The sequence below is a fragment of the Bombyx mori genome, chromosome 13 (assembly GCF_030269925.1).
Source record: "Bombyx mori chromosome 13, ASM3026992v2".
Classification (NCBI taxonomy): Eukaryota; Metazoa; Arthropoda; class Insecta; order Lepidoptera; family Bombycidae; genus Bombyx; species Bombyx mori.
The window spans coordinates 12574343-12593666 of NC_085119.1; the positions used below are offsets into that span (position 1 = coordinate 12574343).

At 34.5% G+C, this 19324-nt stretch overlaps 1 protein-coding gene across 1 annotated transcript; it reads left to right on the forward strand.

Moving 5' to 3' along the window:
• Positions 1-3468: 3468 nt before the first annotated feature.
• Coc (cocoonase) lies at positions 3469-9069 on the forward strand. The gene is given in 5 exon segments (NM_001109916.1): positions 3469-3577; positions 4017-4206; positions 7419-7668; positions 8020-8160; positions 8724-9069. Coding segments are annotated over 5 exon segments (783 nt in total). The 5' UTR covers positions 3469-3522; the 3' UTR covers positions 8871-9069.
• The last annotated feature ends 10255 nt before the right edge of the window (positions 9070-19324 follow it).

Genomic DNA, 19324 nt, shown 5'->3' on the forward strand with positions numbered 1-19324 from the left:
ACAGGTGGTATATACATAGGTTCAATACGTAAGTAACACATTCATATATTTGGGTTTACTCGTGGAATTGCCGTAATAAAATACGATCGAGATTTCCACCTCATATCTCAGGGTGGGTGGCGGCATTTACGTTGCGATGTCAATGGACTCCTATAATCACACCGGATTAGCCTTGAACTCGTGCATCCAAGTAATAAAAACTAATTAAAAAATCGGTTGTCTGTAAAGTCGGTTTACTGACGATAGTCGAACGTGACAACGTCATAAGAAAATACTGAAAAGAAAATTTTAATTTTATTTGTTTGATAGATATTTTGTATGGATATAGAGAAGGAGGTAAATGGAAATCACTATTGAATTATCGTGACCCTTCAATTTCTCTCATGACGTTTTTAATGTTCAAATTAGACTCGAATTGACTACGGCGTTCCATGATCGCGTCTTTGTTGTCGTCAAATAATTGGAGAAATTTATGGCCAGTTTAGCCACGTGATCGTGGAACGCCTCAGAGCGAGGTAACGCCGTACGAGTCATGTTTTTTCGTGCGTGCAGCTGGCTCCATCGAATTATAAGACATTGTCACGTCAAAATCGACAACACCTTTTGACATAAACCGTTCACGTAAATATATCGTCGATTAATCAATCAACTAATAATAATTGTTAATATGATAGAATTCGTATTAATTGATAAAAATCGATTACAATCGTAACGACCGTATCGGAAACACTTGTCACGTATACAGAATAATTGAAATGCTTTCAATACGCAATTGTGAAAACCCCTTTGTAAATTAACACAAAGGTATCGGACGGATAGTTTCTTAACCTATGAAATTATGCAAATCGCGGCACCGTTTCACAGTTATTTCATGCGTGTATTACGCAAGTTCGACCTTCGGTACAGTTCGAGTTCACGTACGTGACAAAATTAACTGGCATACAATAATTTTTGTCCTTGTTGATATGCCGGGTTAATGTCTTCACGTTTGACTTATAGCGAATAAGTTGTTTATGTATGTTGTAATGTTGTGAAGAGACGATTAAAAACACTATCATATCACCAATGGCGGATCGAGGGGGGGGGGGTCATGGGGGTCATGACCACCCCTTGAGCTGGCTCCAGGACTTAGGTGGACCACTAATTGAATATAATGATTTTATTTATATATTTTGTCACCATACAGATTTTATGTAACTACACACCTTCAATATTTAATTAACTTAAAATATAATAACTTTGTATATTGGCAAACGTTTGAGAACGAACGCATCTAAATTTGACTATGTGACCCCCTCCTGGCGCCAAAGCTGGATCCGCCCTTGCATATCACGCGTTTTTACGTTCATTATTTAAAAATTTCCAATGTCTTGAGATCCGAGATAGGGCCGTAAGAGAGTCTGCAATTTCAATTACGCCTACCTTTCACCGAAGACTCAAAAGTCATACATAAATTAAACAGAAAAGAGGCGAGTTAAGCCCTGCGTGATCTCCAGACTTTTAAGGGAAAAATGCCTTGCTTTAATATGAAACTGTATTTATGACACGCCTGGTGCTATTCTCTTATGTAAGATCATAAATGTCACAACTTAAATGCCATTTTGAGGCATGTGGATGGAATGGACGTAAATGCTTTACGCCCAATATTGGTGGGGTCTTGGTAGTACGCTTTATAAGAGTTGATCCGTTTGGATATTTAATAATTTCGTTCGATGATTTTCTTTAAGGGACATGGCATTAAATGGTTAAGAGAGCCACAGTTACAGCCATAGCGACGCTGTGACGTCACCCACTTTGTGACCCAAAATCGAAATCTCAGTTGTCCTATATGACGTATTGCTTTAGCGTAAAAAGCGAAGACTACAAATTACTGGTTTCGTAATTATTGGTGTTAGGACCTCTTGTAAGTCCGCACGGATAGATTATTTCCCTGCCTATTTCTGCCGTGAAGCAGTAATGCGTTTCGGTTTAAAGGGTGGGGCAGCCATTGTAACTATACTGAGACCTTAGAATTCATATCTCAAGGCGGATGGCGGCATTTACGTTGTAGATGTCTATGGGTTCCGGCTTAATACCAGGTGGGCTGTAAGCTCGTCCATCCATCTAAGCAATAAAAAAAAAGTTAATTTTACAAATACGAATTGAATAACTAGAGTGCCGATTCTAAAATTGTAGTTTATAATCCATTCTACTAATTTTTAACCGTCATTATATTACACATAGGTAATAGTTACAAAACATATTTTTAGTGCAGGAATTCCGTTGTTGCATTTCGACAATAATAATTACAATAGATGTTTCGATTACAACTACAGCGTTATACATTACGGACTGTCATGCGTTTAAGGTTGTTAATAAATAATAAATAAATATTTACTAACAGTCACGCCACGTTAACTGGTCCCGTGATAAGTTCGTAAAGAACTTGTGTTACAGGTACCAGATAACGGAAATAAATATAAGATTTTTATTATACACATACACATATTTAATATACATCCATAACCCTGGAAAAGACATTTATATTTATCATACAAATATCTTCCCTTGGCGGGATTCGAACCCGCGACCCCCTTGTGTAGTGACCATGTCACTTACCACTACACCAGACGGCCGTTAATAACTTAATAGTAATTATTTTCGTTTAATTATGAATCTTAAGACCCTAGTTGATTCTTAATGACGCGGCGCTGCTGTAGTTAGCACCCTTGATTGTTGTGCTGAGTGTCGTAAAATGCATCGTAGAAGTAATTCATGAAAATAAGGTAAGTACGTATTTCATTAGAAAAATTGGTATGCGCCTTCGGGATTCGAACTCCTAATTCGAACATGAATACGCCGGAGGTCTTACTTATCCTTTAGGCCGCGGTGACTTCTAATACAAATCGTTAGAGCCGTTTCCGAAATGCACGAAATATATTTAGTTTAAAAAAAAACTGCAGAGGTGTCAAGGGACACCCGGATGGAACGAAGTTCCTTTCGATTAATTAGTGAAGGAATTATAATTTTTTTTTTAAGTTATAATAATAAATTACGGCATTATGAAGAAGAAAAAAACAATACTATGAACTAAATTACTATTGTTGAAACGCTATCTCGAGAAACTGTACTCATTACGCGGACTACACGTTGATTGGTCAAAATGACGGATCTAAAAAGTGTCGTGACAACTTTTCGTAAGAATTTTTTCCGTCTAGCCCCCTTTCACAACGCGCGATAAGGAACTTCGTTCCAATACTAATTCATACATCAGAAACAATTTTATTCTTGCAAACATATTTTAGTATATTATTTATAACACACGAACAAAAAAAAACAGTTCCAAAACTAATGTCTTTTTGTTTGCGTTACGCAATAATTACAAGAAATTGGTTTTTTAAATACCATTTTTATCTTTAAAATTGCGTTTTTATCTAAATAACTAAGTCTTCTATTATTTTAAATACTCTAGATGTGGTATTTAAGGCGGTTGAGCTTGGAATATTTCATGAGTTCCTCACCTGTCGCCGGATCGAAACTGAAATGGAAAAGTTGTATCTGTTTATTGTTTTTCTTTCATGTGCCTTATTACTGAAAGGTAAGATTTGGATGCTTTAATCACTATAGTATATTTTGAATCTACTCTATATATAATTAACTTTGAATCATGTTTAACAATAAAATGTATTAAAAATCAAACCCGCAAAATTATAATTTGCGTAATTACTGGTGGTAGGACCACTAGTAGGTGAAGCAGTAATGCGTTTCGGCTTGAAGGGCGGGGCAGCCGTTGTAACTATACTTGAGACCTTAGAACTTATATCTCAAGGTGGGTGGCGCATTTACGTCGTAGATGTCTATGGGCTCCAGTAACCACTTAACAGCAGGTGGGCTGTGAGTTCGTCCACCCATCTAAGTAATAAAAAAAAAATATATATATATTTTTGCTAGAAGTATTCGTTGATTGATAAATAGGCAGCCATACTTTTTCCACAGAATGTATTGTATATTATAAAATCACTATTGTCTATCGACAGATGTTACATGTACGGATTCTGAGGCGTTATCCAAAGACGAGGAAAAGATTGTAGGAGGCGAAGAGATTAGCATTAACAAAGTTCCGTACCAAGCGTATCTTTTGCTTCAAAAAGATAACGAATACTTCCAATGCGGAGGTTCGATTATTAGCAAACGTCACATCCTCACGGCGGCACATTGTATCGAAGGGTAAGATAGTTAAATTTCACATAGAACTTAATTTAAGTAATTTAGGTGTGAAGTTAAATTGGATAGTTTGCAGGAGGATCGATTTAGAACTCGACCCTTCAGTTGACTACTACTTTAGCCTAAACATAGAGCAAACTTCATTTATTGCAAAATACTAGACATAAACGTGGTTCTAGTTGCTATGTTTATTAACCAGCAATGTAAAACGCAATACGTTAATAAATATTTATGTTATATTATAAAGTGCATGTTCCGGGTAGTTCCGGGAAAATTCAGTCTAGATATTTCGTTTTTTCTTCAAGAATGAAGAGCACGGTACATTCTGGTGGTAGAACCTCTTGTGAGTCCATCACCCTGCCTATTTCTGCCATGAAGCAGTAATGCGGTATGAAGGGTGGGGTAGCCGTTGTAACTATACTGAGACCTTATAACTTAACCCAAGGTGGGTGGCGGCATTTACGTTATAGATGTCTATGGGCTCCGGTAACCACTTAACACCAGGTGAGTTGTGAGCTCATCCACCCAACTAAGCAATAAAAAAAAGCAAATCTCAAGATGGGTGATATTCAATGCGATGTCTGTAGTTGTTTACTATAGACCATACATGTTGGTATCTGGTTCAGTAGTGCAAGTGATTTAAGAGGTTCTAGGTATCTTCCTTTTCTGGTAATCTGAAAATTTATTTGCAATAGGATAAATTTGTTCATGAATCGCCTGTCGGCCACCGGAAACTATAATCCCCGAAAGTGATAAAAAAGAATATTAACCTTTGTTTACTTCCAAAACAAATAAAGACTAAGAAGTAACGTAAAACTATAGTAACAACAATAAAGTTATGTACCTAATAAAATGTATATAAAAATATTGTGTCGAATATACGTCAATAAACAAACAGTTCAGTATTGAAGTTTTGCTCGTAATGGTGACTCTATTGAGGGAAGTAATAAAACTTTCAGTTGTTTTTATTAGTATAACAGTCATTTTAAAGGCAGTATCTTAAATGTATTTAAATCTCATACTGAATATATTTGATTTATAACGAGCTGCATCCACGGTTTATTATTGTCTGCGTTTTATATTATAAACAAGCTGACCCGGCAGACTTCGTAGTGCCTCAATCGATAAATAAAAGACCCAAACTTTTGTATAAAATAAACTTAAAACAAACAAAAGGAATCCGTCCGACAGGGGACACATCAAAGGGAAAACAAAATTGTTAATTTTATTTAATTCCGAGCATTTTCATATTTATCTACCTTTTAAACCTTCTCTGGACTTCCACAAATAATTCAAGACCAGAATTAGCCAAATCGGTCCAGCCGTTCTCGGTTCAGAGTTTTAGCGAGACTAACGAAAAAAATATTTATATTTATATATATATAGATGTAAACATTGATGGCCTCAGCGATTTAGAAGATAGTAACAGCTACTTACTGTACATCATCTGTACATCGTTTAACGGCCGTCTGGTGTAGTGGTAAGTGACATGGTCACTACACAAGGGGGTCGCGGGTTCGAATCCCGCCAAGGGAAGATATTTGTATGATAAATACAAAATGTCTATTCCAGGGTTATGGATTTATATTAAATATATGTATGTGTATAATAAAAATCTTACATTTATTTCCGTTATCTGGTACCTGTAACACAAGTTCTTTACGAACTTAGCACGGGACCAGTTAACGTGGCGTGATTGCTAGTAAATATTTATTTATTTATTATTTATTATTATCGTGACCCGTGTTTCATTCTATTCCATTCCGTCCATTCTGTCAGTATATTTGTTGAGTATGTTGGAGCAGCCGTTGTACTATAAAACTGAGACTTAAAAATCATGTCTCAAGCTGAGCGGCAGTTTTTACAATGTTGATGTCTATGGACTCTGGCAACTCCGACAACACCGGCTACTCCAGGTGTGCACTGAGCCCTTCCACCGATTTAAGCATTTTTTTTCCTGTATGTGATATTCGTGCTTCGGATTTATTAACTTAGAAACGGTTGTTTTTTAGAGCTTTTTCTATTGATGATTCTTATAAATGATACGAAAACTAACGGAAAATTTAGTCCAAAGTATGTATCATTTTTTATTCTTTATTCTTTATTTTTTGTACACACTGTTAATAAAATACAGTAATTGGGATAAGATATAAAAAATGGCGAGCTTAACTCAACAATCAAAAAATCATTCCAATAGATGTTTTAGAAGTTATTTATTGTACACGAAAATGGCTTATTTTAATCTATTTACATTTTCATTGTACAAAAGTTTCGAAATGCAGACGAGATTGTTCACTATTTATCTACGTGGTATTTGCGGGCCGTAGTTATTTTCCAAGAATCACTTAAAATTTTAACTGAACGTGCTTAGAAGCTTAAGAACATGAGTGAGACCGAATTCGTGGTCCTAAGGGTAATACTTACTACATTTATTGAACAGACTCTATACAGACTCAGATAAAAAGTACAAATGTTCGTGAATTAAATTAAAATTGTAATAATAATTAATGTGAAAAAGATACACGTATAGACAGAAATATTTGCAACATATGGGTGTAGATACTGAAGATGAGCGTATTATGGGAACCCGGTGATGACTATCACTATCTTGCCTATTTGGCTTCATCATCATCATCATCATCTCAGCCTGTCTACTGCTGAACATAGGCCTCTCCAATTAATGTCCAGTGTAGCCAGTCCGTTGCCATCTGCATCCAACATGACCCAGTGATTTTCACTAGGTCACTTAGTGAATTCACTAGGCTTACTATATTAAAATTTCTAACAATACAATACTAGCTTGTAGTTTTAAAATAAATTGCGTCTTAGCGAGTCCTTCGGCCGTTTACAACTGTTATTCTTATTAAATGTATTTTAACTTGTTTAACCTGAAGTATATTGTTTACTACTTTCTGTTATTCTAGAAGATTAATTTATAATAATATGTTAAACAACCATGAGAGCCATAGTTAATTGAGTTTCATTAAGTCCGCAGAAGAGTTCGCAATTTAAACTGCTTTGAAAGGTGTAATTGGAAAGAGTTTGAATATTAAGTTAATAGCAATTTTTTTGAAATGGCTTTCAAAGGCAGACTAGTGTATAGCTTGACATATGGTGGTTAGTTACGATTGTTCATGGACAATAGCACAGCCAAATCGTTGTCCACAAAGTTCTACGAATGAACATCAATCATTTTAAACATAACATTTCCACAGTATCTCCAAAGTAACGGTGCGTATCGGAAGCTCAAATTCTAATAAAGGAGGCACCGTTTATACAGCGAAATCAAAGGTGGCTCATCCGAAATACAATTCTAAAACTAAAAACAACGATTTCGCCATTGTCACTGTGAACAAAGACATGGCGATCGATGGAAAAACTACTAAAATCATTACTTTAGCCAAAGAAGGCTCTTCGGTTCCTGACAAAACGAAACTATTGGTTTCCGGGTGGGGAGCTACAAGCGTGAGTGTTTCTTCTGATTTGCAATAATGAAATAGGTTAATTAGCACTAAAAGTGAAATACTTGTACGCTTTTGTTGCGGATCGCACGTCAATTATCGTCAATTAACTTCGAACGTAATAAGGTCGAGAAATATATGCTTAAAGTGAATACTGGTATGGCACCGAAGTGAATAGTTTAGTTTATTTTATTTATAAAAAGTCATATTAGTTTGTTAAGATCCAGCAGCTAGACATTGCGTGAGATTTCTATCAATCATGATTAATATTAAGAAATATAGTGCAACAATTTTTTATTTAGCTAAAATTATTATATTATCTATTTGAAAATTAAAATTAAAAAAACAACAACAGGAAGGTGGTTCATCAAGTACAACGCTAAGGGCTGTGCACGTTCAAGCTCATTCTGACGATGAATGCAAGAAATATTTCCGTAGTTTGACATCTAATATGTTCTGCGCTGGGCCCCCCGAAGGCGGAAAGGACTCCTGTCAGGTATTTTGATAATATAGTTATAGTAGTAGATAAACATGAGAACGATTTTTGGGGTTTAAAGGTGTAGTTTAAGCGGATTAAATGTTTTCAACGCCTGTAGGTTCCAAAAATGTAATCTGAATCTAAAACTAATTAATTTCCAATTTTTAGCTTCGTTCACGATTATCTTTTGGTATGTAAACGATTATAAGTTTGAGTCATAAAACATAAGTTAAATAATAATTATAAAAAAAAATCACGGCAATCATAATGCACAATGTGCGACTAATCATAAAAAAATCGAGACTGGTCACTGAGGAGGTATATTTTAGCCTCAAGTGACATCAGATGAAATTAAGTGGCGTTCAGCCCAGCTTTGTAAATTTAGGCATAAACCCACTATTGTCATAGTTTTTGAAGAGACACAAGATTTTAGTCTCATATATGGTGCATGATGCTAGTAGTCGTATCTGCATTATTTATAATAAGCATATTTATCACAATTCAATAAGTTACTAAAAGCTTTCAGAACGATAAGTGTATGAAATTTGCCGATAAATTTAAGATCTTGATCACATTTCTAGGGTGATTCCGGTGGTCCAGCTGTTAAGGGCAATGTCCAACTTGGTGTGGTCTCCTTTGGTGTCGGCTGCGCTCGCAAGAATAACCCTGGTATCTATGCTAAAGTAAGTGCTGCTGCAAAATGGATAAAATCAACGGCGGGCCTATAAATACGAATTAGTCAAAATTTTACTTGAGTTCCAAACATTACAATGTATGTAGTACCAATTTTTTTGTTATTACTTTTGAATGCGCGTACTTTTGAGTACTCATTATCTCAGTGCACATATCATACGTAATACTTTGAAACTCAAGTTCAGAGAGAATTTGTGTAGCTTAAAGTTTTAAATAAAGGCACTGTTTACCTAATTTAGTTTTGTTTGATTAAAATATATAGCTTATTAACCACGAAAATTAGGGGAAAAATTTATATGGTATAAGATTCAAAGAAAAATTAAACATTCTAATCGTCTATTGAATTCTAATGAATGTTACAGAATTACTATAGTAATTAAGTGGAATCAAATCTTAAACAACGTTTGATCAAGTATCGAACAATTTTTCATTATCAGAAAACATAAGTCGTCCGGATCTTAACTCTTTCCGAGAACATGCTTTAAAACCCATCTTAAAAATTTTGGAATGTGATTATTCATTCATTTATTGAACAAGATCTTAAAGGGATATTTCTGAAAGAGATTTGACATTATCAATTATATTCGATCATAATATGTGACAGGCTGCTGAACAAAAGTTTCTACACAGTAATAGAATCTATATTTTCTTTTATTGTAATGTCACAATTACGCATAATAAAATGATTCTATGCAAGAGCAGTTATGCCATGCTATTAGAAAAAAATACAAATAAATGGTTTGCTCAATTGCTAACGTATAAAAAAGCTGAAATCAAACGCTACTGAATAAATAAAGTGTATAGTTATAAATATATTTATGATTATCGTTATGACTAGTTATAGTGTGGTTAAGTAAATTATGAGAGTCCGTAAGAAATTCAATGCGACTTAATCAATAGAATCTCAATTAAAAGAAACGATTACATTTCCTTTGGAAGTAGGAAGTATCCTTATCGCAAGAATCCGGCGAGGGATTGTCTGTCGAATTGAAAGTGACGCAGAGCACCTGGCTTCTTTCGGCGAAATTAAAAAAGTTTCATCTTCGACCCAACTCTCAGGTCTCGTTCATTTAAATTCTAAGGGATTCCGTGTTAGTATTCATTGTGAGTTTTCGTCATTCAGAAAAAGTTTTGCATTTCAACAGTTTCGGTTCTGGTCTGATGGAAATTTGCATCGTGTTTTTTTTTTGGTTATTGGAAAAATCGTTTATTGATGGCGATATGATCGTGTGGAAAATTTTATCGTATTAAGCTGCATATTAAGGCATATCGAGAGCCCTACTAACCTAAGGTAGGCTGTTTAGTGCTTGTTTATATCTGTTAATGTTTTATCTTCAATCAGGTACAATGAATGAGACTTGGACTTTACTTTGTCATTACATGTAAATCTTCTTATTGAATATTGAATGGGAATAAATGTTTTTAACTACTTATTTCTTGAATGCATAATGCGTTTCAGGTATTGTATAAGATAGTTACAATGACAATGTAATATGCATCGTTGTTTTGTCTCAAGCATTGTGGTATTTACGTGAAGCTATTTATCTTTCTCATCCAGTAAACACATAAAGCCAGGCAGACCAGAACCTCATCTGTCCATCAACAGGAATAAAAGTACAATGTTGTGTCTATTTATTCGCATGTTATGCTTGAATCAAATAATTATATATAATATGTATTGTTGAGATAATAATATAATTTCACGAGCGAATCTCTAGGAGAAAATGTAAACCTACTATTAAATTTGGATAATGAAAGGAAAGATAAATGAAAGCATAATTAAGAAGGGAACTCTTGGGAGAGCGCTAAAAAGTTTCTTAGAAGCCGTCCATATTATTTATTTATCTCTCAGTGGACAGTCCTGCTGTTTGTTTTTGTATTTATATTTTTTTGATTTATCGTTTACTTAACGCAGTTAAATGGAAACTGTTGCTGACAGCCAAACTTTTGAATTAAAACATTGCTTTGGAATTAAATTTCTTATTTTTGTTTAACGAAAAAGTAAGATTCGCTTCTTTTGGTTGTTATAAAATTTAAAAAAGTTATACTGGTTATTTGAAGAAACACGATAACTTTTCCTTTGTTTTTCATGTATTCAGTAAGGAGAATAAGCTTTGTTTTTATCTATGTATTTATTTGTAGTAAAAACGGGCGTGTTTCCTCAATTCATAAGCACAAACGCATCAGTACCATCTGGGTATGCTACTATTTCTCGTCTTTTATTATTAATACTGAATTTTCTCGTATATGCAATCGATCAACGCGACGGGAAACTCGGCTATCCTGCAAAATCGTAAAACGGAAGAGGTTGATTATGTACTACAAAAAAATACAAAAAAAGAATGTTTTTGAAAAGCATACGACAGGATTTATAGGGTAATATTACAGAGTGAAAGCAAGATGAACATAACATAACAAGGCGTATTGGACCTTTACTGGTGGTAGGACCTCTCGTGAGTCCACGCGGGTAGCTACCACCACCCTGCCTATTTCTGCCGTGAAACAGTAATGCGTTTCGGTTTAAAGGGTGGGGCAGCCGCTGTAACTATACTTGAGACCTTAGAACTTATATCTCAAGGTGGGTGGCGCATTTACGTTGTAGATGTCTATGGGCTCTAGTAACCACTTAACACCAGCTGGGTTGTGAACTCGTCTACCCATCTAAGCAATAAAAAAAGGTAGTGTCGGTATCGATTTATGCGATGAGAACACGGCGATACCCTAACCTCGCATGGTGTACCTACGAGTATGCGCCACATCAGGTCCAAGTAATATTAGCATATCACTGTGGGCTCAACTTCAATCTGAAACAGCTACTTCCCGATGCAAGTGTGTCTGATCAGTATCTGTACCAACTGTAAGGTTAGTTATTTTAGGTCGCGATTTACCCGGTCCTCGTCAAATAATCTATCATTTAATTGAATGTGAATAATGAATGAGAAAGAATTTTAATCTTACAACGAAGTAAAGAAATTCCTATTAGATCCTTCAAAAATCTTCGCTAAAGGTTTAATTTTTTCAAACAGCTCTGAGCCTTTTAAGTTGCTTTCGCTTAACGAGTTTCTCACAGCTATTTAACAAGGCTAAAGGGCTTACAAAATCCCTAAGGCGCCCGAAACATGCTATTCTTAAGATGACCTTTCCTCTTTGTTTCTGCGACCTATAACTCGGCAAACATTTCGCCCTTTAGTATTTCCTAGCCTGATTACAAATAAAATCGTCTAGTTCGGTTTGTAAAACAATATTGCCGAGCCTTATTTACTTAATACTTACATGGTAATTATATACTTTAGAACAGAGTACATTCTTTTTAAAGCAGATTAAACATTAAAAATAAAATAGAATTTGCTATTTAAGCTCGGAAACACCGAAAACAGTTTAAGTTATCTTTGAGTACACAAAGAGTTTCTGGATACGGTGCACTAAGTAGAATGGATTTAATGCTATAATTAAAATCTTGCTACAAACTACTTTTTAAAGAACCTCTTAACTACAAACCAAACAGGTCCCTACTCATTATTAGGGCTGCCACTGTTATACTTAGGTTAATTTTACTCATGACCTAAATCCTTGGTCTCCATAAATCATATATTACCAAATTCTTGGTATATAAGATATGAATGATCCTGCTATTCCAATTCGTCATTTCATGTTATCGTAATTTGAAGAGACCTTTATTATTTTTTATAACAATTTATTACCGGAGTCAGAAAATGCTATAAAATTAATGTAGAATATCGTAGTCAAATATTTAATTACTTTGTAGTGGAATATTGGTCAGTCCGTTGCGAGGAGGTACCGCTATCAGCTAAACTGCAGTTTTTTAATATAATTGAAGTTTCAAGCATGCATCTTAATGTTAACATTCCCTTCTGGATGTCTAGGGACTCTTCAAGACGATAATTTATAATCAATGTACAAAGCTGCATCGGTATTGAATTAGAGAGAAAAGTAAAGGAAGTTTGATTGAAAACAAAGCGAGGAAAACATTGTTTTAATTATAAAACTCAAGTCTACTCCATTCAATAGGATCGATAGAGAACCAGTAGAAGCGGTCCGGCATGCCGACTTTCTAATTAGTACCATCGTTTGACCCTCCCTCCGTGCGTCGTATTCCTCAGTTCTGAGGGTCGTGACCTTTACTGAGCACTTTTGTCAGGACTATGTTCTTCCATTCACTTCTGTCCTCCGCGCAGTGGATAGCGACATTGATGCTGGATTCCAAAGTCGTCTTGATCTGATCGGACCAGCGCATGTGACTAAGCGCATCGTTTGACCAGGTTTCGTGATAAAGTACCTGAATAATTTATGTAGTTTTTTATACTTTCAATTTTCCATTACTGTAACAAGCTTTCTCTCAACGATTACATCAGTTTCTGTTTTGTTGAATTAGGCAACCCTATCTTAGTCTCACCTCAAAAGTAAATTTCCTCTCTTTTCACTTTTCAAATTAACTGTTGACCGTAATTAGCTCACCCAGGCACAGTGTACATTATAACTTGTTAGACTAAGAATTTTTTCCTTAATTTTTCGAGCAGCGGCGGCGTTATATTGGGCTCTAAATTATACGTGACTTAATGGCTTTTACTTTGAATAATGTTCTGGGAAAGCGAAAGGCTTCTGAATTCGTAATCATTCCACATTTTGTATGTAACAAGAGTTATCGTGATTTTTTTTTTATTTTAATCAAAGTTTTGAAAGTTTATGTTACGTAGGCTCTTATATTCTTTTGGGAAATAACTGAAAGTTTGGGGAAAAACGAGTCCGCAGATGTGTGAATAGTTTGTCAGTACTCCACAGCCGCGCGATTATGATATTATGATATATGCTTTATGATATTTATAGATTGTGATTTCTATAGTCTAATGTTCTTTGTAATTGATATAGGACTTGAATTGAACCATACCAAAATCTGTCACCAAATCAGAAAGTAGATGGTTGATAGTAACTATTCAAGTATCCAATTCAAGTCTTCAAAGTATCCAATTAATTTTTATGGTTTTAAGTAAGGCGCACTTCCCAAATTCAGGTAAAAAACGGTTTAAAAATAGTCGCCCTTTGTGCACGAAATAGAAAATCAGAACGTCATTCTAACCGGAATCATCTGAATTCTGTTATAAATAAATCGTCACGAAAAAGGGACCTTATCTGAGCGATAAGACATTTAATTTCCTTTCTGAGCTGAGGAGATGACGCGAAGAACGGCACCTTGCTGCAAAAAGTATCACATCTTAAGGCTTAATACAAAATAACCGAGAATAGCTTGTGAGCACCAATCGAACTAAAAACGGCTGAGTCTCCATGTTTTATTTAACCTGTGCCCATACACAATGTCTTTAAATAACGACGCCGTATTTTAATGTTCACTTAAGGAGATTCTTATTATGTTGCTTTTAATGTGCCCAAAATACTAAAAGCTCGCTTTTGTTCATGACGTGTGATTTTATTTTTAGCTTCAGTTTATTTGTTTCGAAACTTCTGGACATATAGCTGATAAGGAATGACTGATGAAATAAGATTTTAATGTTTAAAGAATGGCTAAAGATCCTACAGGTTAACTGATGCTACATGGTTACTAACACATACGAGTTACCACAAGCACACAAGTACTAAAGTTTTTTCTTATTGTTATTCGATTTAATGTCACAATTAAATGTTAAGGACTTAAAAAATTATTCCAAATTTATCTTTAAGGCCCTAGATTTTATTTGTCTTCATTTTTAGCGTTGGCAATAAAATTTCTAGACCAGACCGACTATAAAAGACAGTATAAAAGATCCTAAGAGGAATTGAGTATAAGTACCGCGCACTCTTTCACAAAGAGATGCAATTTGCATTATAATAAATTATTGAAAGCCTCGAAGAGCTTCGTGATCGTTTCGATAAGCTTCTATTTTCAATGGCTTTGAAATTTCAAATATAATTTATACAGCATTAAAAGAGGCTTTCAGTTCATATTATATTGTTTGGTATCTCATTTGAAACTGGAATTTTCATTTATTTTAATTTATTGATGTAAATGTGTGGACCAGTTCAGAGTTCACTTGATCCTAAGCACTGGTTTTTCAAGCTAGGAGACGGTGACATGTGTATGCCTCTGAAATAATCCGTGTATATGGGGGAAACCGAGCAAGCTCATCAGGAACCATTGACTGTAAAAAACGGAAATTGTTACAATGAACCATAACGGCTTTAGAATATATATTTTTTTACATTTAAGATTAAGATCATGTAAAAAAAAATCATTCAAAAATAGCTGTTTGTTTTAAATTTAAAATAATTTGGGACATGAATATTGAAAAATGATGACGATAATCTTTACCTAATAGAACAAGACCCATTTTTCCCGTTCAGCCAAACTTTCTTTCAATAGATGTTCAAAAGTACATGATCGATGTGGGCACTCTCAATAACTTTGGTTGACAGTTTGGTCTTGCGACGTATTTTGGCAGTTATGAATGACCACCTCGAAGCGTTGCCTAAAAGTCACATTATGAATGAAAAACCGCTGGATTGCTGTAATTGAAAATTCCCTCTGTAATATATGACTAGCAATTTCACAGAGGAAACGTCCGCCGTTCTATAGGTAGGGAGGTAAGCATTTTTCTCCACTCTAAGCGTTATTATTTAACGCCACAAATTTCAACATTTTTGTAACGGCCACAGGCAGCAATTTCATTATGATAATCGGGCATTACCTGAGCTATTTCATACAAAAACTGAGACCCAGTTTTGAATAGAAATTTCGAGTCGAAATGAGTTTTTCCCTTTGTTTCTTCACTTAAATTTTAGTATTACTTATTTTTAAATAAGCCTGCTCGTTGTTTTTTAATAATGGAATAAGATTTCTTTTCACATTTCGTTTTTAGAGCTGCCATTAAAATCTTCTTAACCTTAATGCTTATAAGATTAAAATAAAGAATTTCAAGCATTCTCTAAGTACTTAAACAGATTTGTATGAACTAAAAAAAAAATTCAGTCTAAAATGCGAACATTAATTGAAAATTATTACTACAAACAGTGAAAGGTTTTCGTAGCAGTAAAATATACCGCTGTCAACCCTTTTTTGGTTCTCTGTATGTTACAATAAACTACTGTCAAAATACCTAACTGGACCAAAGGGATCTCTGAATAACTTTGCACCAATACCGTGTGGGTGTCTATAAAAATTGAGATCGGCGGAAATAGAAATTCATTTTCAGAAACTCAACTGTTTTTCGTGAGTTGTTTAATAATATTTTAGTGCAGCGTGTTTTATTCATATAAACAAAATGTATTCAATAAGTGTATCCAATGCGAATTTACATATTCTTTGTTAAAGTTTGTAAGGAAATAGATGTACTAAATGGTATCTATTCATAAGGTCTTACTTAGACTATCAGTAAATATCGCCACCACCAAAAAATTCCATTATAATTGCGACTTAATATTGCCATATTAAACTTATACTAATTATGCATTTCGTACAAATGTCTCGATACTTTAAGAACTCGGCATCAAGCAGCGTCTGTTTGTTCTAGCATAGTCTCGAATGGTGGATTTCTTCGGACACATTGCGCGATGAGATGGCCGGTCCATGGAACGCGTCGTTGTACAGGGAAGAGTTGATGGCACAAGACTGCGCGGGAGGTCACCACCGAATGGTGGAGCGACCAAATTAAACTACAGTGGGAGGTCCCCTAAATGAGTGCAGTAGAATGGCCTCGAACATGGAGAGATGGCGGGACATCGTGAGTCACAACAAGTCTGCCACCTTCCATACTTACATGACGATCACGACCACTTTGTCAAGAGTGACACGATAGAGAAGATGAATTATGCAAATGGTTTTTTGTTAAGTTGATCAATTGGTTTATATATTCATGAATACATTGTATTATATTGGGATAGGCACATGTCCAGTAGTGGACGACTGCGGGCTGATGCTGATGATAATGATGATGATTATGATGATATTCATGAATAGTAATTGAAAATATAAACTCGAAAATCTAATCAATTTGCTGTATCCCGTCGGAGTTAGTTGTGAGTGATTAATTTCGACGAAACTCCTAACGATAGCATTGAAAAAGAGTCGGAGGCCAAATACTCAAATGAAAACGAAACGAGTTCGTCTGCTCCCATTGTTGTATACGATCTTCAATTCTGGAATTTCATTAGTACACAATAGCTACACTTCTAATTTTCATTAGTTACTTACTATTTTACAATAACACGTTGAAAGCAGCTTCTACGAAGTCATTAAGTCTAGATTTAGCCAAAGTCGAATTTTAATTTAACAACGAAATTAATTGACGAAGAAATCTGTATTTTTATTAGCTCGTCTTGGTATCTGTCTATTTATATAGTGGAATCTTTTAAGGTAATATACAGCAACTTCGAGGTCTTGGAAATTTGGATCTGTTGATGCTTATAAGGGAAAGCTGAAAGCTCCGATGTCGGAAATACTAAAGCCAACTGAAACTAATTTAAATAAAACAACTCGAGAAGTTGTATCATGTTCTTACTGTGTTATACATTGATATAAGTTTTACGTGATTGTTGTTGACTCAAAATAATATTTCATTGATTGCTTTTATAGCACGTTAGCTTATGGCTGTACTGAACTTAAAACTTCTTCTGAAATATCTTCGACTTAATAATGTTTATTTAAGAATATAAATATTTCTCTTAAAAGTCGAATTTTTTTACTTTCATAACTTTACTTTCAGAGTTATCAGAAAGCTAATTGTAGCTACGTTGTTTCTATAACTTGAGCTAAAACAGATGACAGAGGGGTGGAATTAACCGTAATTAAGCTGAACAAAACTCTTTCAGAAGAAAAGGAAAAGTATTGTTAATTAAAAATGGGAGAACCCTAAAAATGCCTTGTTTTAAATTGCTTTAAGCGATCGCCTTTGGTGGATTTGCTTAAAGCCAGTTCAGTTTGATAAATGGAAGTATTATTCACATTTAATGTATGTATGAGTTGTATTATTGAAACCTTTTATTAATTCGTTTATGGCCTGTTTTTATTGCGAGTTCTCCTCTTATAAAGTATGTCTTCATAATCATTTTTGACACATTCATGATGGAACTATAGTTTTCATCAGTACTTATCAATTAAAGTATCGTGAAAACTTGTTTAAGACATTTATACTTTCAATCTTAATAATCTTGTGTATATCTTATCTAAATTTTTTTATTGCTTAGATGGGTGGACCAGCTCATGGCCCACCTGGTGTTAAGTGGTTACCGGAGTCCATAGACATCTACAACGTAAATACCGCCACCCACCTTGAGATATAAGTTCTAAGGTCTAAGTATAGTTACAACGGCTGCCCCACACTTCAAACCGAAACGCATTACTGCTTCACGGCAGAAATAGGCAGGTTTGTGGTACCTACTCGTGCGGACTTACAAAAGGTCCTACAACCAATAATTACGAAAATTATAATTTTATGGGTTTGGTTTTCATTACAGGATGCTATTCCTTCACCGTGGAAGTCAATCATGAACATTTGTTACAACAGTTAAAATAGTAAAAGCAATAAATTTCGTTAATGCCTAACCTTTGTTATTGCCTAAAAATAATAGAAATAACTCCTCGATTTTTCCCCAAACTTTGTTGCCAATTCCAATTTATTCATACTTACGCACCACCTTTTCCCTGTCTTTCGAAATGGTTCCCGCGTTCCCCTGAAAAGTTTTCGTCTCATAATATTCAAGATAGCGCCGATTTAAGCCTTTATTGAGATTCACTTTTGAGGGCAATTTACTGTCTCTTATTGCTTTTTTTTTCATCATCGGTGAAACAAAATATTTTCTCTACTATTTTAGCTGCTTCTTCAACATTTATTTTTGTCAGTTATATCAATATATGTGAACTTTAAGTATAATATGTGTTTTTATTTTTATTTATTCTTTCCAAAGACGATTGAACGAGCTTGCCTGTGTTAAATGGTAATCGGATCATATGTATTGAATGGGAATTCGGTCATCAGATCTAAGTCTCCATTTTGTGGTATAACGACTACTCCCTTAAAAGTGTGGCGCAAGACTGGTTCCCGGCAGAAATAGTCCGGGTAGTGGTGTGTAACCGTGTGTGCTAACAATATGCCTCACTATACCTGCAAAAGTCAGTTTAGCGATACCACACTAAAATATTAAAATACATTAGCTGTAAAATGACTTAAAGGAACACTTCATTAATTTACATATTATGTTTACATACTAAGAAAATAGAGCAGAAGTTATGTACTAGGATAATATTAAATAATAAATAAAAGTGGGCTTAAAAAAATCTGTTCCATTATTTAGGACGTCTTAGAGAATAATATGACACCCGGCTTTGTTAGTTTACACATTCACGTATATGTATGTAAATAAAGATTCATTTCATTTATTTTTAACGTTAATAAATTCAAAATGATGACCCATGATAGAAAACTAAAACTTTTAGTTGATAAAAGCGGTATATTATTATTTTTTTCATATTTTATTATAATTA